The sequence below is a fragment of the Mesoplodon mirus genome, assembly GCF_964341445.2.
Source record: "Mesoplodon mirus genome assembly, chromosome: 6".
Taxonomy (NCBI): domain Eukaryota; kingdom Metazoa; phylum Chordata; class Mammalia; order Artiodactyla; family Ziphiidae; genus Mesoplodon; species Mesoplodon mirus.
Window position 1 is genome coordinate 138254071 of NC_138982.1, and position 25035 is coordinate 138279105.

At 46.7% G+C, this 25035-nt stretch overlaps 1 protein-coding gene across 8 annotated transcripts in view; it reads left to right on the forward strand.

The window, feature by feature from the left end:
- DOP1B (DOP1 leucine zipper like protein B) overlaps window positions 1-25035 on the forward strand; it is a 109563-nt gene that overhangs the window by 12384 nt on the left and 72144 nt on the right. For all 8 annotated transcript variants that reach the window (XR_014294349.1, XM_082624590.1, XM_082624592.1 and 5 more), the window contains exons 3-4: window positions 20648-20829; window positions 21214-21384. Coding sequence is in view for 7 of the 8 variants with exons in the window: in XM_082624590.1 (XP_082480716.1) it covers window positions 20648-20829; window positions 21214-21384 (353 nt within the window). In the remaining variant the exon portion in view is untranslated. The remainder of the gene's footprint in view (window positions 1-20647; window positions 20830-21213; window positions 21385-25035) is intronic.

Here is a 25035-nt window from a genome sequence, read left to right on the forward strand (position 1 = left end):
GGGCCTGGTGTGCATCCGTGTATAGACTTAGAGCACGTCTTGAGGTTGGACCCAGACTAAGCAACTTGTGCAAGATCATAGGCGGCAAATAGCAGAGGGAGGACCCAGACCCTGTCTGCCGGCCTCCAACACTGTGCTCTGGAGCAGGGCCCCCAGCTATCTTCATGTCAGTATCTGTGGCTCACGTAAGGGGTCAGGGATGCCCCTCTTTGCTTTCTTCATTAGCCAAACGAGGCAGATCCGATTATTAGCCCCATTTTACTGGTGAAGTTAACTAACTTGCCCCATGTCGTATGGCTGCTCAGTGGTTGTTAGGGGTTGAACTGTGTCCTCCAAAATAGACCTGTCCTAACCCCCAGTATCTCAGAGTGTGGCCTTATTTGGAGATCTGATCTTTACAGAGCCAGTCAAGTTAAGACGAGGTCATTATCCAGTATGATTGTATCCTTATAAAAGGGGGAAGTTTGGACACAGACACAGACATGCAGAGAGGGGAGACGCCATGAGAGAATGAAGGCAGAGATCCGGGTGATGCAATTAAAAGCCAAGGAATGCCAAGATTGTCAGCAAACTGCCAGAGACTAGAAGAGCAGCCTGGAGCAGATTGTCCCTCACAGCCTCGGAAGGAACTGGCCCTGCCGACACCTTGACCTCAGACTCCTGGCCTCCATTTCTGTTGTTGTAGGCCTCCCTGCGGGTGGTGCTTTGTTACAGAAACCCTAGCAAACTGATACAGTGGTAGAACCACTGTATACTGAACACTTAGGTGCTTGGGACCCAGCACTGAATACACGGTTCCTGCTCTCATGGAACATAAGGCTTTGCTGGTAGCAGACAGACAGCAAATAAATACGTGCCGTTGGGTGCTGAATGCTAAGAAGAGAAGTTAAGGAGGAGAGCCGGTAGCGAGGAAGGAGGGTGGGATGCTCGCTCAGACAGAGGCGGCTCTCCGATAATGTGACATTTGAGATTTGAGCAGAGGCCTGGATGCATCGAGCTAGCTGGTGGGGAGGCCATCTGGAACACGGGCCTGAGTCCAAGGTCCAGCAAGGGGCGGGCATAGCTGGAGAGGAGAGGTGATAGGGGATGGGGGAGGAGAGGTAGCCAGGGCAGGTCACCGGGCTTCGCCCTGCGATGGAGGGACGCCACTGAGCTTCCAGGAAGGCTTTGAGCAAGGTGACCCATCGCTGCCTTTCTCAGTAGAGGAATCCCTCTGGCTGATGCATGGGGAATGAGCCTGATCACAGGAGCCTGTGGGTGGGAGTGGGCAGCCTCAGCACCCAGATCAGAGTTACCGGATGTGGAGGGTTTGGGAAGGTGCTGGAGAGAGCAAGCCTTGATCAGCTTAGCGATCACTTACTTCTGGGAGACTCGCGACTTCTGCATTCAGGGGTACCTGATAGGAGTTGATGTGAATAAAAAATTTTCTTAAGGTTTTTGTGATGCTTAGACTTCTTGGACTCTTGTGTGGACACAGAAATTCAGTGAGTGAATTAGTCACGAATTAGTAAAAAATGCCAGCAGAAACAATATCGTGGTGTGCAAAGTTAGGTGCAGTTGTGTTCTAATTAAGGTGGACGATTGCAAGTTATAAAACATAAACCGTATCCTCAACCGCAGAAGTGCATCTGGCTCAACTTGACAAGAGAAAACTGAGCCCCAAGAGGTTTTGGTTTGTCAGACTACAGACAGGTTCTAATTGTATTATTTCTAAAACTTGCTAAACTTTCAGTATCATTTTTAGAATCTTTCTGTATTATGGAAAAGTTTATCTTTTATAGTTTTATGTGTATCAACCTGAATAGGGTAATTTTTGCTTCATTGTTTATCTGAGACTTCAAGCTGTCACCTTTCACTGATCATTTTTAGATAAATTTTAATCAAGTGCATTTGAGCCCTATGAACCCAACCACTGTACCAAGCCCGGGGTAGAACTTTGATTATAGAAATGAAGGATAGTTTATTTAAACTCTGTACATTTAAAAAACCTTAGCACTAAAGCTTCTTTATAAAAAAAAATCATAATGGTTCTGAATGAACCACGTTTTCTGGGGGGTTTTTTGCTGCTTTTATTCAATATCCCACTATTTCACAAAATGGCCAGATAGCAGGTGACATGAGTAGCAAGGGAAATAGGTCTTAGGTATTGTTAAGTGTTTCATCTTCTAAAGTCTTAACGCTTAACGACAAGCACCTGCTTTTTAAAGCAGAGCCTCCTTGTTGTGGCATGATGGGAAGAAGGTGGCCGGAGCTTGGAGACCAGGTGAACTGTTCTGGCTCTTTACAGATCAGCTCCAAGACTCGTCTACCTAAAAACTTGATGAGTCTCACCTGGATCCTGATGTTTACCTGAGCCCTGCTAACTGCTTCTCTCTTAAATAGCATTAGTTCCGTTAAAGCCTCTTTAGTTTGGGGTCTTTGTTAGTTTGCTAGGGCTGCCATAACAAAATACTAGACTGGGTGGCTGCAAGACCAGAAATGGATTTCCTCGAAGGTCTGGGGGCCAGAAGTCCAAGATCAAGGTGTCGGCAGGTTTGGTTTCCTGTGAGGCCTCTCTCCTTGGCTTGCCGACGGCTGCTTGTCACCGTGTCCTCTTCTCCTTGTGTGTCTGTGTCCTAATCTCTTCTTAGAAGGCCACCACTCAGTCGTATTGGACACCACCTATATGACCTCATTTTACCTTGGTCTCCTCTTTAAGGACCCTGTCTCCAAATACATCCACATTCTGAGGTACCAGGGGTCAGGGTTTCAACCTACGAATTTTGGGGACACAGTTCAGCCCATAACAGGGTATGATAACGAACTGCAATTTGTCCCTCACATATCAACTGTTTAAAAAAGTTCATTTCTGGTGGAAGCCCAGGTGGCTTTTCGTCACGTGCCTCATGGAGCGTTATTTATTTAATCTTTTTTTACTGCCCTGGAGCACTGTGGAAACTTCAGCTCGTGTGTGTGTGTGTGTGTGTGTGTGTGTGTGTGTGTAGTCATACAGGATGTGCCCGGAACTTCCGAGTCCCTCAGGGCAGCCTTCGGGACTGCCTCAGTCCACTGGGGCTGCTGTAACCATACCGCAGCCTGGGGGGCTTATCAACAACAGACATTTATTTCTCACTGTTCTGGAGGCTGAAGTCAAGGTCAAGGTGTAGGCAGATTCAGTGTCTGGTAAGGGCCCTCTTCCTCGTTCACAGTTGGCTGTCATCGGTTGTGTCCTCATGTGGTGGAAGCAGCGGGGATCCCACTCTCGAGGGGTCCACCCTCATGACCTAATCACCTCCCAATGGCCCCACCTCCTAAGACCATCACACTGGGGGACACAGACATTTAGACCATGACCCTGATGACTTGTGCCCCACCTGACTGCACCTCAGCAGCTCTGTACCAGCTTCTTTGTGGGGCTCTTTGTGGGGTGGTGTCTTTTAGGGGAGTTCAGCCCTCCAGGTTGGGCTTCCCCGTCTGTCTCCCTGTGAGGACCCTTGCAGCCTTCCTCCCACTGAGACGCAGTCAAAATTGCTACCCCGTGATCCCTGCTGGCTCAGACTCTGCTTAGCAAGTGAGCTGGAGTCAGGCCATGAGCCCCTCTCAGCCCACGTGATGCCTGCTTCCATCTTGTCGACTCACTTTTGGGGCCCCATCTGGTGGAGAAATGGTGTCTCAGTTTAGGGCATTTGTTTTAGTCATTTTCCAGCAACCTATGCTGCTGTCTGGAGTGGTGACCTTGAGGGTAGAAGGTGTCAGATAAATGGGGTGTCAGGGTCATATTGGAGAGACATGGGCCTAAATGCCTTCTGAGAAGAGACCAAACTTAAAGGATGTTGTTGGCACTATCGACTTCTTTCACTTGTCAATAAAGTAGATCCTGTACCTCTGCAGGAGAGCGGTGAGCACGAGGCCCATGTGTTTGTGGCAGTGTTCTGGTTTCCTTGGCACTGGGACTGGAGAGCTGCAGCTAATGGAACTCCCACCCCTAATGCGTGAAAGCTGCCCCGTCCTGTGCCACTGTTCTATCTTCCTTCTGTTGGTGGGTGATGCCCTAGGTGGCATCATTGCTTCTTACCCTACCCCGGGTTCTCCAGAAGGAGCTGAGAACTGGCAAGCGCTTTGCTGTTCAGTGTTGAGAGAACGGCCTCACCGTGAGCCACTCAAACACCATAAGGCTGACAGGGTCCTTCTGGAAAAGAGCATTTCTTTTTGCTGAAGGGAGTCTGATAGGCTTCCAATAATTGATAGCTACGATAGTCTATTTATTTTGCATCTGAGCCAAGGATTTTTTTTTTTTTTTTTTTTTTTTTTGCTGGTCTTCCTTTCAGATCTGCTGGAGGGATGGAAATAGTCCAGATTTGGACAGGTGAATTAGTCTTCCAGTAATCTTATGACAAAAACTCATCTAAAAAAAAAAGGCTCATCTAGCAGAAGTGAGTTTATGGATAAGGAAAAGGGCTGTGGTTTCCTTGCATGTTATAAATACTATCAAAAAAAGCTAAGGGCTTCCCTGGTGGCGCAGTGGTGGATAGTCCGCCTGCCGATGCAGGGGACATGGGTTCGTGCCCTGGTCCGGGAAGATCCCACATGCCGCGGAGCTGCTGGGCCCGTGAGCCATGGCTGCTGAGCCTGCGCGTCCGGAGCCTGTGCCCTGTGATGGGAGAGGCCACAACAGTGAGAGGCCCGCGTACTGCAAAAAAAAAAAAAGCTAAGAAACCAGAAATATCATGTCAGGGCTGAACTGTGTTGTTCCCCACAATCCCCGCCTCAGCCACCAAATGCATACGTCAGAGCACCTCCTAGTGTGACCGTATCTGGAGATAGGGTTTTCAGGAGGTAAGGTTAAATGAAGTCATAAGCGTGAGGCCCTAATCCAGTAGGACTGTGGACTTAGAAGAGCGAGCTCTCCCCACCACAGCAGGACACAGCGAGAAGGCACCATCTACAAACCAGGAGGAGAACTGAGTCAGTCGGTACCTTGATCTGGGACTTCCAGTCTCCAGGATGGTGAGAAATACATTTCTGTTGTTTAAACCACCCAACCTGTGGTATTTTGTTACGGCAAACTAATACAGAAGGAAATAAGTTTAAGCTGGGCTATTTTTCAAAAAGGACGACTGATTGAACATGAACACCAATATACAAGCTTGCATCTGAGCAGGCATTCCCATTTATTTATCTTTTTAAATGGTCTTCTCTGTTTTCCCTTTTTTTTTTTTTTTTACAATTTTGTTGTACAATAAACTACACGTATATAGAGTGTATAATGGATGAGTTCTGATGTGTGGATATCCCTATGAAACCATCACCATATAAGATAATGAGCATGTATCCGTCACCCCCAGAGGCTTCTTCCTGGCCTTTTGTGGTCCCTCCTCCCTCCCTCCCCTCTCTCCCCCATCCCCAGGCAACTGCTGATCTGCTTTCTATCACCATCGACTAGTTTGCACTTTCTAAAATTTTGTATAAACAGACTCATACGGTATATACTCTTTTTTTTTTTCCTGGTCTGCCTTCTTTCGCTCAGCCAAGCTATTCTGAGAGTCATCCAAGTCCTATGTATTGATAGTTTTTGCCTTTTTACTACTGAGTAGGGTTTTATGGATATACACCATTTATTTATCCATTTGCCTGTTAATGGACACGAATTGCTTCCAGTAGGTATATATTTAACTTTAAAAAACTGCCAAATTGGGCTTCCCTGGTGGCCCAGTGGTTGGGAGTCCACCTGCTGATGCAGGGGATGCGGGTTCGTGCCCCGGTCCGGGAAGATCCCACATGCCGCGGAGTGGCTGGGCCCGTGAGCCATGGCCGCTGAGCCTGTGCGTCTGGAGCCTGTGCTCCGCAGCGGGAGAGGCCACAACAGTGAGAGGACTGCGTACTGAAAAAAAAAAACCTGCCAAATTGTTTTCCAAAGTGTCATTTTACACCAGCAGTTACGAGAGCTCCAGTTCTTCCATATTCTTGCCAACACTTGGTATGGGCGGTCTTTTTTTTTAAATTGAAGTATAGTTGATTTCCAATATTTTATTAGTTTCAGGTGTACAGCATAGTGATTCAGTATTTTTACAGATTATACTCCATTAAAAGTTATTACAGGATAATGGCTTTAATTCCCTGAACTGTACAATATATCCTTGTTGCTTATCTATTTTATACATAATAGTTTGTATCTCTTAATCCCATACCCCTAATTTGCCCCTCACCCCTTTCCTCTTCCCTTTGGTAACCACTAGTTTGTTTTCTATATCTGTGAGTCTGTTTCTGTTTTAGGTATACATTCATTTGTATTTTGTTTAGATTCCACATATAAGTGATATCACAACACTTGTCTTTCTCTCTGTCTGACTTATCTCACTAAGAATAATATTTTCTAGGTCCTTCCACATTGCTGCAAATGGCAGAATTTCATTCCTTTTTACGGTTGAGTAATATTCCATTGTGTGTATATATGTGTATATATCATTGTGTGCATGTGTGTGTATATATATATACACACACACACCACATCTTCTGTATCCATTCGTCTGTTGATGGGCATTTAGGTTGCTTCCATGTCTTGGCTATTGTAGACAGTGCTGCTGTGAACATTGGGGTGCATGTATCTTTTCAAATTAGTGTTTTCATTTTATCTAGCTATATACTCAGGCGTAGAATTGCTGGATCATATTGTAACTCTCTTTTTAGTTTTAGTTTAGGGACCTCCACACTGTTTTCCATAGTGGCTGCACCAACTTACATTCCCACCAACAATGTATGAGGGTTCCCTTTTCTCCACATCCTAGGTAGCATTTATTTGTAAACTTTTTGATGATAGCCACTCTAACAGGTATGAGGTGATACCCCATTGTGGTTTTGATTTGAATTTCTCTAATAATTAGCCATGTTGAGCATCTTTTCGTATGCCTGTTAGCCATCTGTATGTTTTCTTTGGAAAAATGTCTGTTGAGGTCTTCTGCCTGTTTTTTTGATTGGGTTGTTTGTGGGTTTGTTTTTTGGTTTTTGGTTTTTTTTGATATTGAGTTGTCTGAGCTCTTTGTATATTTTGGATATTAACCTCTTGTCAGTGATATCATTTCCAAATATTTTCTCCCATTCTGTAGGTTGTCTTTTTGTTTTGTTGATGGTTTCCTTTGCTGTACAAAAGCTTTTAAGTTTAATTACGTCCCACTTGTTTATTTTTGCTTTTATTTCTTTTGCCTTAAGAGGCAGATCCAGAAAAATATTGGTATGATTTATGGCAGAGTGTTCTGCCTATGTTCTCTTCTAAGAGTTTTACAGTTTCAGGTCTTTACATTTAATCCATTTTGGTCTTTAATCCATTTTGAGTTTATTTTTTTATATAGTGTGAGGTACTATTCTAATCTCATTGTTTTACATGTGGCTGTCCAGTTTTCCCAGCAGCACTTATTGAAGATACTGTCTTTTCTCCATTGTATAGTCTTGCCTTCTTTGTCATAGATTAATTGACCATAGGTGTGTGGGTCTATTTCTTGGCCCTTTATTCTGTTCCATTGATCTGTGTGTCTGTTTTTGTGCCAGTACTATGCTGCTTTGATTACTGTACCTTTGTAGTATAGTCTGAAGTCTGGGAGGGTGATTCCTCTAGCTTTGTTCTTTTTTTCTCAGGATTGCTCTGGCAATTCAGGGTCTTTGTGGTTCCATATGAATTTTAGGATTATTTGTTCTAGTTCTGTGAAAAATGTCCTGGGTAACTTGATAGGGATCACATTCAATCTGTAGATTGCTTTGGGTAGTATGGCCATTTTCACAATATTAATTCTTCCAATCCAAGAGCACGTGGGTTCGATCCCTGGTCAGAGAACTAGATCCCATATGCATGCCACAACTAGGAGATCCTGCATGCCACAACTAAAGATTCTGTATGCTGCAACGAAGATCTGGCCCAGCTGAAATAAATGAATATTTAAAAAAAGAAAAAGAAAAAAGAAAGTTCATGATCATTGTAAATTTTTGTTTTGTTTTGTTTTTTTTAATTATTTTTTGGCTGCATTGGGTCTTCGTTGCTGCGCATGGGCTTTCTAGTTGTGGTGAGCGGGGGCTACTCTTCGTTGCGGTGCACAGGCTTCACATTGTGGTGGCTTCTTTTTTTTGCAGAGCATGGGTTCTAGGCATGCAGGCTTCAGTAGTTGTAGCACGTGGGCTCAGTAGTTGTGGCTCACGGGCCACAGAGTGCAGGCTCAGTAGTTGTGGCACACAGGACTTCATTGCTCCATGGCATGTGGGATCTTCCCGGACCAGGGCTCGAACCTGTGTCCCCTGCATTGGCAGGTGGATTCTTAACCACTGCACCATCAGGGAAGCCCTGTAAATTTGTTCTAATCCTATGGAAATACAGCACAAAGAGAGCTCTGAGAATCTGCACTGTTTCTTTGTATGTAATAGCAAAAAAAATTGGAAATGACCACCCCCAGTAGGGGAGTGGCAGTAGGATAAGACATGACACAATAGCGTCCAACTGTAATTACGGACACAAAAGGTGCTCACAGTAAAGTAAGGGGGCAAAGAAAGACAGGTCGAACCGTTCATGTATAGTGGTGGTGTGTGCGTGTGTGTGTATGTGTTTATGTAAAAGAAGAAAGGAGTGAAGGGGGATTGTATAGGAGTGGACAAGACCTAGAAGCCCTTTGTTGTTGGCCTAGCTTACTTCCAGTTTTTCATAACTCTAAAGGAGGCTCTCATGAGCATCTTTCTGCCTGTGGCGGTTTTTGTAAGGTGTGTCTCCCGTGGTGGACCTGCTATGTCAGTGAACTTTTGCAGAGTTAAATCCCTGGACACAGAGCTTTATTTTGCTCCACTAATCAAATTGTCTGCACGGTGTCAGAGCCACGCCTTTCTGCTGCTGTGTTTACGTCTTTATCTGGCAGGAACGTGCTCTCCACCCCAGCCTAACCACTCTTCTCTTCCATTTTCTACCATTCCCAGGCGGTCTTCTTCCAGATGAACTTCAGAATCATTTGCAAAGTTTTTAAAAACTCTTATGGGCGTTGGTTGGTATTAGGTAACAGTTATTGTACATTTCAGGGAAAAGCGACATCTTCACACAGTTGGGCTCTCCTCCCACAGGGAAATGTGGTGGTCTCTTCATTGACTAAAAAGCATTCACTGGGCTTCCCTGGTGGCGCAGTGGTTGAGAGTCCGCCTGCCGATGCAGGGGACACGGGTTCGTGCCCCGGTCCGGGAGGATCCCACATGCCGCGGAGCGGCTGGGCCCGTGAGCCATGGCCGCTGAGCTTCGCGTCTGGAGCCTGTGCTCCACAACGGGAGAGGCCACAACAGTGAGAGGCCCGCGTACCGCAAAAAAAAAAAAAAAAAAAAGCATTCACTTAGGTTCCTAAGCATTGAATTGTTCTTGTGTAAGTCCTTCTTGTGTCTTAAATATATTAGAATTTATACATGTATTTCTGCTGTTATCAGTGGGGTTATTTTCTACTATATGTTTTAACTGGTTGTTGCCACATAGGGAACTATCAATTTATAGAATTTGGAAACCAGCCAACCTAGTGAATTTATTTCTAAGTTTTTTCAGCTAATTGTGTTGAGTTCTTTGGGTAGACAGGTGTACATATCATCAACCAGCCAACCTAGTGAATTTATTTCTAAGTTTTTTCAGCTAATTGTGTTGAGTTCTTTGGGTAGACAGGTGTACCTATCATCAACCAGCCCTGAGTTTGTGTTTTTTCCCAGTGTTTTGTTAGCATTTTCTGGAACAAGGTTAAATAATAATGATACTATCAGTGTGTCAGTAACAGTAACGTTAGCTGCTGTAACAAAGAAGTCCAAAAATTCAGTGCCACCATAAGACTGAAGTTTCTCGCTCGTGAATCAGTTCTGCATGCTGGTCCAGACTGGGCAGCTTTCTTCCATATGGTCATTCCAGAGACTCAAGCCAGGGACTCTGCCATCTTTAACACGTGCCTTCCAGAGTTGCTCTGTTCACTGCCACTCCGTCCTACAGTGCTTAGACCTTAATGGCACATGTTACTTCCACTCATATCTTCAAGGGAGAAAAATATCGGCTGGTCCAGTAGCCCTGGCCCAGCTGTACCCTTTAGCACAGGAGGGGACTTGATTTAGGTGGGCGGTCCCCATCCCTGCTCCTGCCTGGCATGCACTAATCTTAATGGGAGTGCCTCAGCCCTGCAGATCCATCGTACTGCTTGTCTCATCAGGGGTAAGCTTGTTCCTTATTTACTAACCTTAATAACTTCTTATCTTTATATGACAAGAAATATATGTCGTTTCACGACCTCATCCGTTTGTAAGGTATTAATTGTGTTTTTCTCAAGCAGCACAGTTCTGCCTTCCATTTTACTCATGTGCTTTTGGTGATTGTTACCTGGCTTAAGCCAGATTCTCCCAATGCCTGAGATGTGTCTTGGAAGTAAATTTGTTGGAAGGTGTGCTGATTCAGATGTTGTGGGGTGAAGGAAGGAACACTGAGCTTGGGGGCAGAGCATCAGGGTTCATGGTCAGACTCACCACTTCTCAGCTTGGGGCAGATGTGCTGGTTGCCACCCACTCACCCCCTCTTCCTTCTTGTCAAAAGAACCCAGGTATGTTTAGGGGTCGGGTGGTAGCCCCCATCTTCCCACCCCAGTGGTGAATATTATTGTTTGAGGACTTAATCACATGACCTTCTCTGACCATGAGATGTGGCTGGCCGGCTTTTGGAAAGGAGTTCCTCTAATACAGAGAGACAAAAAGGGAACAAACTTTTTTTTTTTTTTTTACTCCTCTCTGTAGTCATGTGAGAATTTAATGCCAGATATGTGACAGATATCAGAGGTTATGGCAGGAAAAGACTGAAGATAAGTCAGTTCACTGCTGGGAGCGTATAAGCATGAAAAGGTTTGGGTTCTTTTAGGACGTCGTTGAGCCCTTGCATTAAGCAAATGCAGAAGTAGGCTCCTCTAGACGGGGGTTTCTCAGCCTTGGCACTGTTGACTGTCTCCGATGGGGCTGGGGTGCTGTCCTGTGCGTTGTAGGGTGTTTATCAGCATCCTGGCCTCTGTCCCCCAGATGCCAGGAGCACCCCGTCTCCCCTTCTGTGACAGCCAGAAATGTCTCCAGACATGGCCAAGTGTCCCTTGGGGGGAAAATTACCCCATTTTGAGAACCACTGGTTTGGACTTTTGGCTGTGAGGTGGTAGATTTCTTCACTGAGACTTGTATAGTCAGGTACCCTATTCTTTTTTTTTTTTTGTGGTACGTGGGCCTCTCATTGTTGCAGCCTCTCCCATTGCAGAGCACAGGCTCCAGACACGCAGGCTCAGCGGCCATGGCTCACAGGCCCAGCCACTCCGCGGCATGTAGGATCTTCCCAGACCGGGGCACGAACCCGTGTCCCCTGCATCGGCAGGCGGACTCTCAACCACTGCGCCACCAGGGAAGCCCAGATATCCTGTTCTTTACATCCAAAAGCTTCCTAACTGATCTGCAACCTTGGACCATCCTTAACCCATGGGGAGCCTGTTTCCTCTGCGAGCTGATGCAGGCACACTTGCTTCTTGACAATAGAGGGGTGTGTGTGCCCTTAAAAATGCACAGTGTCCTGTGCTGACCTGTGCCCTTGCTGTTGGCATTCCTGTGGTTCTCGCTGGAATCAGGCTTTTCAGGAGTAGCTGCCGATGACTTCCTGTCTCCCCATCTGCACAGGTTTCCTCCTAAGTACAGAACTTCCTCATGTTTCTGCGGATATCGTGTTCTTCCAGCACTTGCTTTATGCCAGCCACACATCTGCCTGTCAGTTCTGCGTGTCCCGGGCAGTTTTACAACTGCTGGAGTTTGGAGAGGAGAGGCAGCATTGGGCTTGAGGTGATCTGGAGAGAGTAAGCCAGGCTCTCAGGCCTCGGTCACCGTTCCTGGGCGTGTTGGTGGTGGTCCCCCCACCCAGAGCTGGTTCTTTCACTGTGGCCTGCTTCTGTGCACAGAGCTCATCTCACGGACGGGGCAGCCGAGGGAAAGCACCGAGGAACGGGACCTCGGGTGGGATTCAGGTCAGATCTGAACGGGCGGCGCCTCATGGGAGAGGTGTGATCTCCGCCTCCCAACTTGAGACTGAATTACATTCCTTGCCGCTGGGCCCGCACGTGCTCTACCGCCAGTCCTGGTGCCTTCCAGTGTCTGAGGACCCTGTGGGCTGGCGGAACCCAAGCACCCGGGGAGGACGCATCCCAGGCTCTGAGCAGCCATTCTGAAGCCCTTCTGCTCCGGCAGTGAGGATCGGGAGATGCCACTGGGACTTTTAGTCCCAACATTTAGTCTCATTTGAGCACGCCGGTTCTGTTCTCCCAGGTGTGAATCTGAAAGAATATCGAGTTCTACCAGTAAAACTTTTGGGACTGAAGCCTGTTTGGAATTTTAATGAGACTCTCTACCCAAGATGTTCTTTCTTCCCTTCTGGCTCTTAACAAGTTGGTTATTAGGCTTTTGGTTTGTTTGTTAAATATGTTATTTGTATGTGGATTAAAATAAGTTCAAAAAGCAGAAGAATAACGTATTTCCAGACATTTTGTCATCTAGTATCTGAATGGTATGCTTACTTTTATTCATGTATCTATTGTATAGACTGTGGTTATAAATCCTTAATTATTTCAGTATTCACTGCATCGTGTGTGTCTCAGGGTTGAGACTGTACCCTGAAGGGCATGTTTGCCCCACGTGTTCATTTTCCTTTCCTGTGGTTTCCCTCCCTCGCCCTCCCAAGCTGCTGCGGTGGCTCGGTCACTGCCATTTCAGGGAAGGCCCGATGTTCCCCGGCATGGCCTACTTTAATATGGAAGTCCTGGCCAGTTTGTTATTGCTCAGTGTCTGTTCTGTTTTTATTCTGTCTGAAGGGTGGAATTGCTGTTGCGGTCCTCTGGCAAGTATTAAATGAGTGTTCAAGCTTGTGCCAACTGGCCAGTCTTATTCACTGTTCAGCTTTGTTTTTGTGGCATGAAATGAACATCCTTATAAAGATGACTGACTTCCAGAAGGAAGATATGCCAGTACTTTACCATTTGCTTGATGAGAGCCATGCTGTTAAATTGGCTTCCTTACATCCTTTATAGACAAGCATCAGGCATTCTGAGGTCAGTGCTATCACTGGGAGAGCAGGTCTGGGCTATCTCTTCCGGGAACTTTTATCTATCTATCTATCTATCTATCTATTTAATTTTTATTGGATTATAGTTGATTTACAATGTTGTGTTCATTTCTGCTGTACAGCAAAATGAATCCATTATACATATACATATATCCACTCTTTTTTATATTCTGTTCCCATATAGGTCATTACAGAGTGTTGAGTAGAGTTCCCTGTGCTATACAGTAGGTCTTTATTAGTTGTCTATTTTATATATAGTCGTGTGTATATGTTCTCTTCTGGGGACTTTTAAAGGAAACATTTAAAAATTCATTTTAAAAGCTAGAGCATTTTAAAATATAATTTAACTCCCCTCACCCATATTGTTAAATTACCCTAAAGTTTTTTAAATTGTGATAAAATACATATAACATAAAGTTTATCATCTTAACCATTTTTAAGTGTATTAAGTTACTTTTTGAGTCCTCGGGCTACCCTTTTGGAATTTTTAATCATGTTTTTTTACATAGAACCGTTCTAAATCATGCCGAGAGTCCTGGAGAATATCAGACTATCAGACTGTATAATGTCAGAGTAAAACAAAGTGAAACGTAGACATTGCCTTGGGTGGAGTGAAGTGGGACACTTCCTGGTTTCTATTAGTAGAGCTCAGATGTGGTTCAAACTTTTTTTTTTCAAACTTACATTTTGCATGTTTTTTTTTCACTTTTTTTTTTTTTTGCAATACGCGGGCCTCTCACTGTTGTGGCCGCTCCCGTTGCGGAGCACAGGCTCCGGATGCGCAGGCTCAGCGGCCATGGCTCACGGGCCCAGCCGCTCCGCGGCATGTGCAATCCTCCCGGACCAGGGCACGAACCCATGTCCCCTGCATCGGCAGGCGGACTCTCAACCACTGCGCCACCAGGGAAGCCCCTACATTTTGTATTTTATTACTTTGTTCTAAGGTCAGTCTGCTAAGCCTATGAATACAATGAGGTTAAAAATATTGTAATTATATCTTAAAGAATACTTTTAAAATAGTATAGTGCCTGGGTGAAATAAATAAGGAAGTTTAATTTCCTGTCTAATCATATTTTTCCTTTCTGGTTAGCACGTAAAAAAGTAATTTTGAAAGCATGGCTATGTTTTCCTTGCCAATTCATCTGTTTCCCTGAGATATTTATTCTACAGTTGTAGAAGAACCTTTCTCTCTCTCTTTTTTTTTAAGTATACGTCCTTTTCATTCAGAGTTAAACAAACAAAAATATATATATAGGTATATATATGTGTATATATATATATATATATATATATATATATATATAATATTAAGCTTACTGGCTGGTCACTTTGGGTTTCTGTTTTCCTGAAAAACACAACCCAAACAATGAAGCTTCCCTGAAATATTCCCTGAGCTTTTCTCGCTGGAGAAGGCTCTTGCCAAAGCGAATGCCCAGATGGAGGCTGGAGAGAGGAAGGCAGAGTCAGGGTCGCCTTCCCTGACCTGAACCAGGTCCAGTCATGGCAGCTCTTGAACAGCTGGGAGGGGCATGAGGAGGGAATCAGGCATTTTCAACCCCTAAAGGGTGCCACTCAGTTCAAGGGGGCTATTTTGCCAATTAAGGGTTAAAAACTCTCACTCAGGCCAGGCTGGACCAAGTCCCTGTGTCCCTTCAGGATTGTTAAAAGGAGGCCCTTTGTTCTCTGGTCGAGAAAGAGTTTTCAGTTTAGTCCAAGGTGTGGATGTCACTCGGGAATTCATGTTCCTTGCAGCTCAACAAGGCCAGTCCGGCAAGAGCAGCTGGGGGAACACAACATTCATTTTTTTCTTCTTTTTTGGTGGTAAAATATACACAACATATATTCAACGATTTTAACTGTTTTTGAGTGTACGGTTCAGTGGCATGCAGTGTGTTTCATTATTGTGCAGCCATCACCGCCATTCATCTCCAGCACTTTTGCATCTTCCTGAGCTGGAAACTCACTCCCCATTTCCCCCTCCCCCAGCCCCTGGTCACACTGCTTTCTGTCTCTGTGGATTGACTACTCTAGGGACCTCATGTAAGTGGAATCATACAGTATCTGTCTTTTTGTGTCTGGCTTATTTCACTTAGCACAGTGCTTTCAAGTTTCATCCAGGTTGTAGCACATGTCAGAATTTCCTTCCTTTTCAAGGCTGGATAATATTCCTTTGTGCATATAGACCACATTTTGTTTATCCATTCATCCGTGATAGGCACTCGGGTGGTTTCCACTATTTGCCTATTGTGAATAATGCTGCAGTGAACATGAGTGTGCAAATATCTGTTTGAGCCCCTGCTTTCAGTTCTTTTGGGTGTGTGCCCAGAAGTGGGATTGCTGGATCAAATGGGAATTTGGTAAACAAAGCAAATGTTTAACATTTTGAGACACACTGCGGTTGCACCATTTGACATTCCCACCAGCAGTGCACAGCACTCAGTTTTGAAATGTCCTAGGACAGGGCTGCTTTGAGTAGAACGTCTTCTTTTTCAAAAGCAGTGGCAGCTGAGGGCATCAGGCTTGACCCCACCTCCCAGAGAGGACGCAGCAGAACCCCTCCAGGTTCCTACTGAGAAGTGTCTTTGGGAGCCTGAAGTGGGCTGGCGGCGCTGGCCAGGCACTTCACTCGTGCCCAGGCCTCATGGCTTGGGCGCTGGCGTTGACAGCCCACAGGTAGAAGACCTTCTGAATCGAGGGTGTCTGCCCGAAGAAAGCCACTGGGCTGAACCAGCACACGGAGCTTTGACTATGTAGCAGCCAGATGGGGAATGAATCATTATATCTAACGATCTCATTCTCTTTTAAGTTTGCCCTAAAAACGTGGAGCTGTTTCCCCCATGGCTGTGCGTTAGTCCCCAGTGAGACAGAGGAAAAGTCTCACGTAGGTAGAATTTGAGATGCTACTTAGTACTACTCAGGTAGAAGGTGTCTTTGAGTGGGACCCACACCCACTTCCTGTGTAAATTAAGTCACACTGGGGCAGGCGGCACCCTGTCTAGGGGAAGCCTTTGTTTCCAAGAGTGCTTCCAATCTACTACATGGAAAACCTTTTCACCTGGCAATTCTGATCTCCAGTCTTACCACATTTTTTTTTTTAGTATTTTTTTGACGTGGACCATTTGTAAAGTATTGAATTTGTTACAGCATTCCTTCTGTTCTGTGTTTTGGTGGTGTGGTTTTTTTGTTTGTTTGTTTGTTTTTGTTTTTTTGGCCGCGAGGCATGTGGGATCTTAGCTCCCCAACCAGGGATCGAACCCACACCCCCTGCACTGGAAGGCGAAGTTTTAACCAGCGGACCGCCAGGGAAGTCCCTCTAGTTTTACCACTTGCAAAACGTTTCTTTAGAGTTTTTTCATTAAATATCCTTTAAGAAATAATATTTTCTTTCCTTTTTAATCTTAAATATTAATGACTATTTACCTTTTCCTTTGTTGCCTTAAAAAGAAATTTCAGGTTCTCCAACTCCACCTCTTATTATATGCAGATTTTCTCCTTGGCTTCAGCGTCTCTTGGAATTCTCATCGTCTGTTGGGTCCACAGTTGATTTCATCTCCAAATATACAACAGTTTGAGTTTTTCTTTTCTAATACAATGTATTCCTCAAACTTTCTTGTTAACACATCTAACTAGTATCCTTGTTTGCTTCTGTGACAGTAAAGGATATTATTTGTAAATGATTGGATTTCTGTCAGTTCTTTTAAAATGCAATGCATTTTGTCTCCATCTTTAAATCTGGTACTTAACAGTCAGCTTGTCATTAATAAGAGGAGATGCTTGTTGATTGCTTGCTTTTTTGTCAGGCCCTGAGCTAATTTCCTTAAGTGTGGTATCTCATGATGCTTGAAACTTTGTTAAGCACCATTATCCCTGTGAAACCGCAGCCCAGAAAGGTTAAGGGATTTACCCAACAGATGATGGAACTGGAATTCCAGGCTCTGACCCCCAAGCTCACAAGCTTAAACCAGGCATTATAATAGCCTCAGTCTTGTTTGTTTGTTTAACCTTCGTGTTGAAGCACATATTAAGTGCCAGGCTCTGTGGGAAGTGTGTTAAGAAAATCACTATGACCCAGGCAGTATTTTAGCCCCATTATTCGTGATGAGAATGGTACAGAGGGGAATCAATGTCATAGCTGCTCCAAGGAGCAGCCTTGCAAATCCTGTCCGGCCAAATCCTGACTGTAGGTTGGATGAAACCAGTTCATGATCTCTGGGTGTCTCTGCTCTACCCCTGAACCTGTGTGCTTTGATCTAACTTACCAATCTGATGGGTGAAAAGTGTGGCATTTCATAGTAGTTTCTTTGTTTTGTTTTAAAATTTTAATTTTATTTATTTTTGGCTGCATTGGGTCTTCGTTGCTGTGTGCGGGCTTTCTCTAGTTGTGGCGAGCAAGGGCTACTCTTCATTGCGGCGCACAGGCTTCTCACTGCGGTGGCTTCTCTTGTTGCAGAGCACGGGCTCTAGCCGTATGGGCTTCAGTAGTTGTGACACACGGGCTCAGTAGTTATGGCACACGGGCTTAGTTGCTCTGCAGCATGTGGGATCTTCCTAGACCAGGGCTCGAACCTGTGTCCCCTGCATTAGCAGGTGGATTCTTAACCACTGTGCCACCAGGGAGGTCCCTCGTAGTAGTTTTAATTTGCATCTTTTAAATCAGGAAGGACGAGCATCTTCTCATTTTTCTAAGTATTATCTGGTTATATCCTTTGTTCTTCTCTGCATTTTCAAATCAGACAGCTTCCTTCATCTTCAGTGTACCTTTCCCTCAAGAGGCACTGACTCCCCGACTCAGATATGCTGTGTTGCTTGGATTAACATGGGCAGCATACAATGAACAATCCATTCCACATGTCCTGGTCATGCCCTCAGTTTTTGGTTGTGTTTCTTTTTCTAATTAAATTAAATGGGGTAACAAATTTAAATGAGAAAGAAATAGCAACCGCCTTGTTCATTTGAAATGAATGGTTGTGGTTCCTTGTAATTCCATTTATATGGGAAGAAGTGTATTCGTCAGAATAGGAAAGGTTATGCCATGGTAACAAACAGTCCCCAAGCTCAGTGATTTTTACAGTATTGTTGAGTTCTGCCTCAGTGGGTCAGTGGGTGGTTTCTGCTCTCTTAATTCCTCAGGGACCCAAGCTGGGAGGGGCTCCAGTTCAACCTGTGTCTCCGTGATCTTAGAGGCCAGGAAAGAAAGCCCACTGGGCTTTGAGTTGGCTTCTAAAGCCTGTACCAGAAGTGACACATCATTCCACTCCTCTCACTGGCCAGAGTAAGTCATGGTGCCACGCCTACATTCAAAAGGGCAGAGAAATGGGATCCTGCTGCTGTACAGCCCGAGTGAGCCAAACACTTTTGGATCCCAGATGACCACCTTAGGAGCTACAGCCCATCTTTTGCACCTCAGTTAGCAAAAGTCCTTAGACTATGCTGAGCAAAAGTGAGATTGTGACTTCAAAAGCAAGAGCTCTGCCTGACAAACATAACAGGTGAGCACAGAGCTTAGTTCTCCTCCTCCGAGATCATGGAGAAAGCCCACAGCTGCAGTATCGGTAAGCCAGTGAGTCACAGACATGGTTCCCTAAAAGCTGTGTCTTCAGGACTGGCCAGCTGATACTTTTTGAAACTGGGTGGTGGGTACTTTGCTGTTCTCCCTGCTTTTCTATATGTTTGAAAATGTCCACAATAAAACGCACTGTTTCCTGTGCATTTCCCACAGTCGTTTCCTCTCTTCCTCGACACCTCAGTTCTTACCCGCTGTTACAGCATGTGTTTCCAGGTCACCTCCTCAATTTTTCTTTTTGACACGAGCACATTAAAAAAATTATTTTGTTGGCTCGCCCTTTGTTTTAAGCTCTCAGACTCTTACAAATAATAGTTTAAGGTATTTCTTGACGACCTCTAGGTATAGCTGGTTTTTTAGTTGTAGTTTTATTGAATTTGAGAGTTCCGTTAGACCACATGCTTCTGATGGAATATATTATTTTGCTTCTTTTCCCTTTATCGCCTACATAACCTTATTATGTAGGATCCCATTTCTCTGCCCGTTTGAACATAGATGTGGCACCGTGACTTACTCTGGCCAGTGAGATGAATGGAATAATGTGTCACTTCCGGCACAGGCTTTAGAAGCCAACTCAAAGCCCAGTGGGTTTTCTTTCCTGGCCTCTGAGATCACAGAGACCCCTCCATGAGCTGAAACCCCTCCTAGCCTGGGTCCCTGAGAAGTTACAGAGAGCAGCGTATGTTTTAGAAGTGGGATCATTTTCTTCACTCCTAGGAAGAAAGCTGTCATGGCCCTAAGACCACATGGTCCGGGGGCAGCGGTTCTGACACACGTCCTGTGACCGTCTTGCGGGATGCCTGCCTTGTAGGAGGCAGGTGCAGTGGGCTGAGAACAGCAGATGAAGGAGATCTTGGGTGCGGGCCCCAGGAGCTCACCACCGAGCTCAGCCCGGAAGCACGTGGCCATTAGCACAGCACGCGAGTCGGTGACATGCGCACTTAGAACCAGGTGGAGCACAAATAAACGTGTTCCCCGCTTAGAGTTGGGGACCATTCTGCCTCGTCGAGTTGGGTGCACAGCTGAGTCTCCCATGAGGAAAATATTTAGGCAGAGCCCGCACGAGGCAGGCAGGAGCCACAGGTGGACCTGTGCTCTTAGGAAGCCTGAAGCTGAAGCATTAATACATGGAGCAGGTGAATGGGGCAGGACTCGCACCGTAGAGGCCTTTGAGCAGCTTTTTAAGAAGCGTGGACTTTACCCTGTCGGCTTTCAGTAAATATTTGTGAGTTGTATGGATTGTTTCACTGTAATGACGGCCACTCGGTATAGAAGATTGAGGCATGAGGACCCACCCAGTGCTCTGTGTGTGGTCACTCGATGCCATGAAGGACGGCGTTGACCTACTCCCGACAGGGGGTTGCCCTGTTAGCAAGAAATCCGCCGACCGTGTTTCTCAGATGCGGCCAATGCCCAGGGATGCTTTAGCGCAGCCCAGGCCTGTGTCCTGCTGGAGGAGGCCCAGCTCAGGGGGACTGTCATTCCATGCCAACAGGGATCTGACTGCCTCCTGGGGAACTGAACGGTGAGGACGCGGGAGTCACGGCCTACAGGTGTGTCCCAGACACTCAGGGCCACCTGGCTGTGCAGCCAGGCTGGGATAATGATGGGGAAATCCAGGGCTTCCATGGCACACAAACGAGGGTTTTCTTGGGGCCGGGAGGTCTGTGTTCTGCTTAGTCTCACGTGTAGACTAGAGGCTTCCGCAGACAGAAGCACACGGCTCCATCAGAAAGTGGCCTGACAGGGACAGAGTCCCTTTGAAGGGATGCAGCGTTTCCCTTCAGTGCTGGGGGCTTCCCGGCCCCGTGGCCCTGATGCTGGCCCGTGGCCCCCCCTCCCCAAGCCCTCCCGTGCGGTCCCTCTGTCCTGTCACGTCCCACCTCTTACAGCCACACTGGGGCCTGCTGGTGTCTTCCTGGCCTCGGCACATGTCCCGTCCACAGTCAGTGTCACTGCTTTCTTCCTTATGTGCTTTTCCTCTTGTTTTCCAGGCTCTCCAGAGTAACCTGAAGTATTCCTTGCTGCCGAGACGGCTCATTATCAGCAAGAGATTAGCTCAGTGCCTTCATCCTGCTTTGCCCAGCGGCGTGCACTTAAAAGCCCTAGAAACCTATGAAATTATCTTTAAAATTGTGGGGACCAAATGGCTGGCCAAGGATTTGTTCCTATACAGGTATGATAGCATCCCCACCGTTTTACTTTTTTATTACCCAAGTAGTCCATGTTTCAGTTCACAAGATGAGAAAATGATAAACAAAAAAATACAGAGGGGTGTGTCAGGTCACCATAAAGCCATCACAGAGGTAACCAGGGCTCACCTTCTGGAGAATGTCCTCTCTGACTTTTCTCTAAGTCGGAGTGTAACGTGCAAACTGCCTATCACCTGCTCTGGGCCAACAGTTCGTTGTGACTGTCTCCTGACAAGCGAGCATCTCTATCACCAGTGTCGATGGCTGGCTGGCTGGCCGCTTTTGAAAACCCCCTTGGGCTGGCCAGTCACTTGGAGCTCCTGAACAGGTGTCTCATTTTCCCTCCTCTCCCTTTTTCTGTCCCGAAGCTATGGGTTGTTCCCTCTTCTGGCACATGCAGCCATGTCGGTGAGGCCCGTGCTGCTTGGCCTGTACGAGAAGTACTTTCTTCCGCTGCAGAAGCTGCTCCTGCCAAGCCTCCAGGCCTTCATCATCGGCCTGCTGCCCGGCCTGGAGGACGGCTCGGAGATCTACGACAGGTGGGTCTTACCCAGAGCTGACGGCTGTGCCCATCCAGGTGCGCCGCCCATGTGGTTTGCATTTTATTTCACTGCTGTATAAGAAACAGGGACAGTGGGACTTCCCTGGTGGCGCACTGGTTAAGAATCTGCCTGCCAATGCAGGGGACATGGGTTCGAACCCTGGTCTGGGAATATCCCACATGCCGTGGAGGAGCTAAGCCCATGTGCCACAACTACTGAGCCTGCGCTCTAGAGGCCATGAGCCACAACTACTGAGCCCACGAGCCACAACTACTGAAGCCCGCGCACCTAGAGCTGTGTTCTGCAACAAGAGAAGCCACTGCAATGAGAAGCCCGTGCACCACAATGAAGAGTAGCCCCTGCTCGCCACAACTAGAGAAAAGCCTGTACGTAGCAACGAAGACCCAACGCAGCCAAAAATAAATAAATAAATAAAAATTTTAAAACAAGAAATGGGGACAGAAGTGCAGAGACCCATGAAGCAGGGCGGGTTGATGTTGACATTTCTGTGGTGGTCTCTGCCTGACGAAATACCATGTGTGCCTGGGAATTACCTCACTTCCACATGAGGGTCAGAAGGTAAGAAAGTTTCCTGGAGTCGCAGTCAGTGGGCAGCAGAGATGGGATTCTACTCCCCATATGTCACATTCTGAAGTCCTCCCTCCTGTTATACGAGGCTGCTTCCAAATGAAAAAGCAAGGCCACGTTTCATTGATGGATAAGCTCAAAAAGGGGTGAGGCTAAGCAGAATAGCTTTTTTTTTTTTTTTTTTTTTGAGGTACGCAGCCCTCTCACTGCTGTGGCCTCTCCCGTTGCGGAGCACAGGCTCCAGACGCGCAGGCTCAGCGGCCATGGCTCACGGGCCCAGCTGCTCCGCGGCATGTGGGATCTTCCCGGACCGGGGCACGAACCCGTGTCCCCTGCATCGGCAGGCGGACTCTCAACCACTGCGCCACCAGGGAAGCCCAGCAGAATAGCTTTTGACAAGTTTCAGAAGCACCTTGGAGAAATTTATCAAACTTATATGCATAAAAGTTCGTGTGGTGGTGTGTGTTTGTTTTGGTCATTACTTAGGAACAGGAGAGAGGAGAGAGGCTGTATCCATTCAGATTGCGTATACAGAGTGTCCTGTTTTTCTGGAGAATCATAATGTAAGAACTCACTTCCAGCGTATTAACTATTCTGGGTAATGCTGCAGTGATTAACTTCTGTTCATAGGACCCATTTTCAGAGCCCACGTGCAGCCTGACTGGGAGGTTTAGAAACCTGTGTGCTTGCAAAAGTTTCCATTTGATTACACAAGAAACTGCTCGAATTTTCTCCATGCCAGAGGCCCCAGCCGTGCCACCTTGGCCTATTTTGTGTCGGCAGTGACTGGAGGGTGCAGGCAGTGGAATCTCACAGTCAGTCCAAAGTCCACTCAAGTGCTCCCCTCAAGGAAACCAGATAATCAGAATGGCTTGTGAGACAGTCGCTGGTGACCAAGGGTGCATTAAAGTCACAAGCTTCTGTGCTGGGATTGGATGTGCATTTGACCGTTTGGAGCTTTCACACAGAGCGGGTGGTGGCCATTCACTTCCCAGTGGGGAATCCACCTCTGCGGTGCACTGAGTCACGAGGATCCACTTCCCTAGGAGGCAGGGTCCGTCTCGTTGCTGTTTTAAACCTCGCACCATACCCTGAGAGTCTGGGTAGGTGTGTGCATAAGGGAACAGTCAGGGTCATATGGGTTCCACAAGAGGACCTTTACCAGACTGTTTCTTGACTCCTAGTTGCAGGCTCTTTCTAGAGTTCTGATCCATTCACGTTTTCCTAACAGATGTGTGTATGTAAATGCTTTTTTCCCACCATCTGAAGATGAACACATCAGCTCCCAAAGTGTATTGGTTTTTTTAATCTGTAAGAGTGAATCACACCAGGAGCATGTCAGGAGTTGGGGTGTTGTCATGTGTTCTCCTAGTTGATAAACAGATGTTCATTTGAACAGTCGCTAAAGTTGCTTAACACGGGTGTCTTCTCCCAACATTGTGATTTCTTGATGTTGAACCAAGAGCTGAGCGAAGCTGCGTGAACCACTGAGTAGAGGCAGGTGTGACAGAAAGCCAAGCCCGGCGACTGCAGCCCTCAGAGGTAGGAGGGACTGGCCTTCCGAGGTGGAGGCTGGTCTAGGGTTGTGCGGTCTCAGAGCACAGCAGTCAGGTGACTGCACGTATCCGTGTCAGTTGGAGAGAGTTCAGCAATGATTCTTCCCCAACGTGCATAGGAATTGAGTCAGACACCCCCGACCCCAGCAAATACTCTGCAGAGACAGGAAGGGGTGTCTGGGGGGGCGGGGCGGCGTGATGTCCAAGGCGGTAGAAAAGGCTAAGGAGTGAGTGAGTCAGTTTGGGGCTGGTGAGGACGGGTGACTCAGGGGTCTTGTGGAGGCGGGGACAGTTCCTGGTCTGTTCTTGTCAGTGAACCATAAGGGAATGGAAATTTTGGCCAGTGTTAGGACTCGTTACTCACCCTGGCTTTCTAATAACCCTTTGATGTCTGCAGATCACTCCTGGCCAGAATTCCTTTTTTAAAGTGCCTGAGAAGTAGCCACATAGTTTGCCGTGTTTTGCTGTACGGAGAAAACAGGATTAGTGGTGTTGGGGGCGGGAGAATACTCCACTCCTGTTCTGAGAAGATGGAGGAGAGGCGGAGGTTTTCAGTGGTTGGAAAGCAGGCAAAACCCGGCTCCCCAGAGATGTCCCTTTAAATCAGTGGCTCTCAGCCGGGGGTGGTTTCTGTCCCCCAGGAGACACTTGGCAATATCTGGGGACACTTCTGGTTGTTACACCTGGGGCGGGGAGGGTGCTACTGGCATCTAGTAGGCATTTTTTGTATGAAATGTTTTAATATACATGGAAGTGATTATTAAAAAGTAAGCTGAAGACAGTTTGGCTTATAGTAAAGGGAAAGAGTGGCATTCATCTGACAGTTTTTTCAAATGCCAGCTGTGTGTCAGATGCTTGTCTGGGCATTGGGGGGCGTCAGCCAGCAGAGCAGACTTAGTGGTGACGGTGGCTATGTGGCCTCAGCATCAGCTGTTCTCCTGTGCTGAGTTTTTGCTCAAAGACTCTTAGGTATTTTCACAACATTTGCATCCCTTTTCCTTACCATAGCTGAGAGCTGAAATTCACAGAGGTTTCACTTCTGTGCAAGTGAAATCCCTTTGTGGGAGTTTGCCTCCGCTGTTGTATTGATAGATGCTATCACCCGGCCTGCAAGCTTTGTGTTCGCAGCCGGCGGGAAGGTGCCCCGTCAGCTGCAGGTGCACCCCGAGCGGAGAAGGGCCAGGCCTCGGTCAGTGTCATTGGAAAAACAAGCCCGCACCCACTGATGCTGCTGCTTCTCTTAGAGGACGGCCGAGAAATCGCTGACGTCGTGTCATGGGAGACCTGGATAAAGATAAAGAGGCGAATAAATGCTGGTCGTCCGCAGGAGGGCTTCCTGGAGTGGGAGCCAGTGTATGGAGGTGCTGTGGGCAGAGTGATGGGAACTCGGCTCCAGACCTTCTGGAATGTACCGTGCGGCAGGAGGCCCAGGGGAATGTTGTCCCCAGTGTTTCTAAAATCCGGTGTCACTGGGCACATTTTTGGCTGTGCTCAGGTCGGGGGT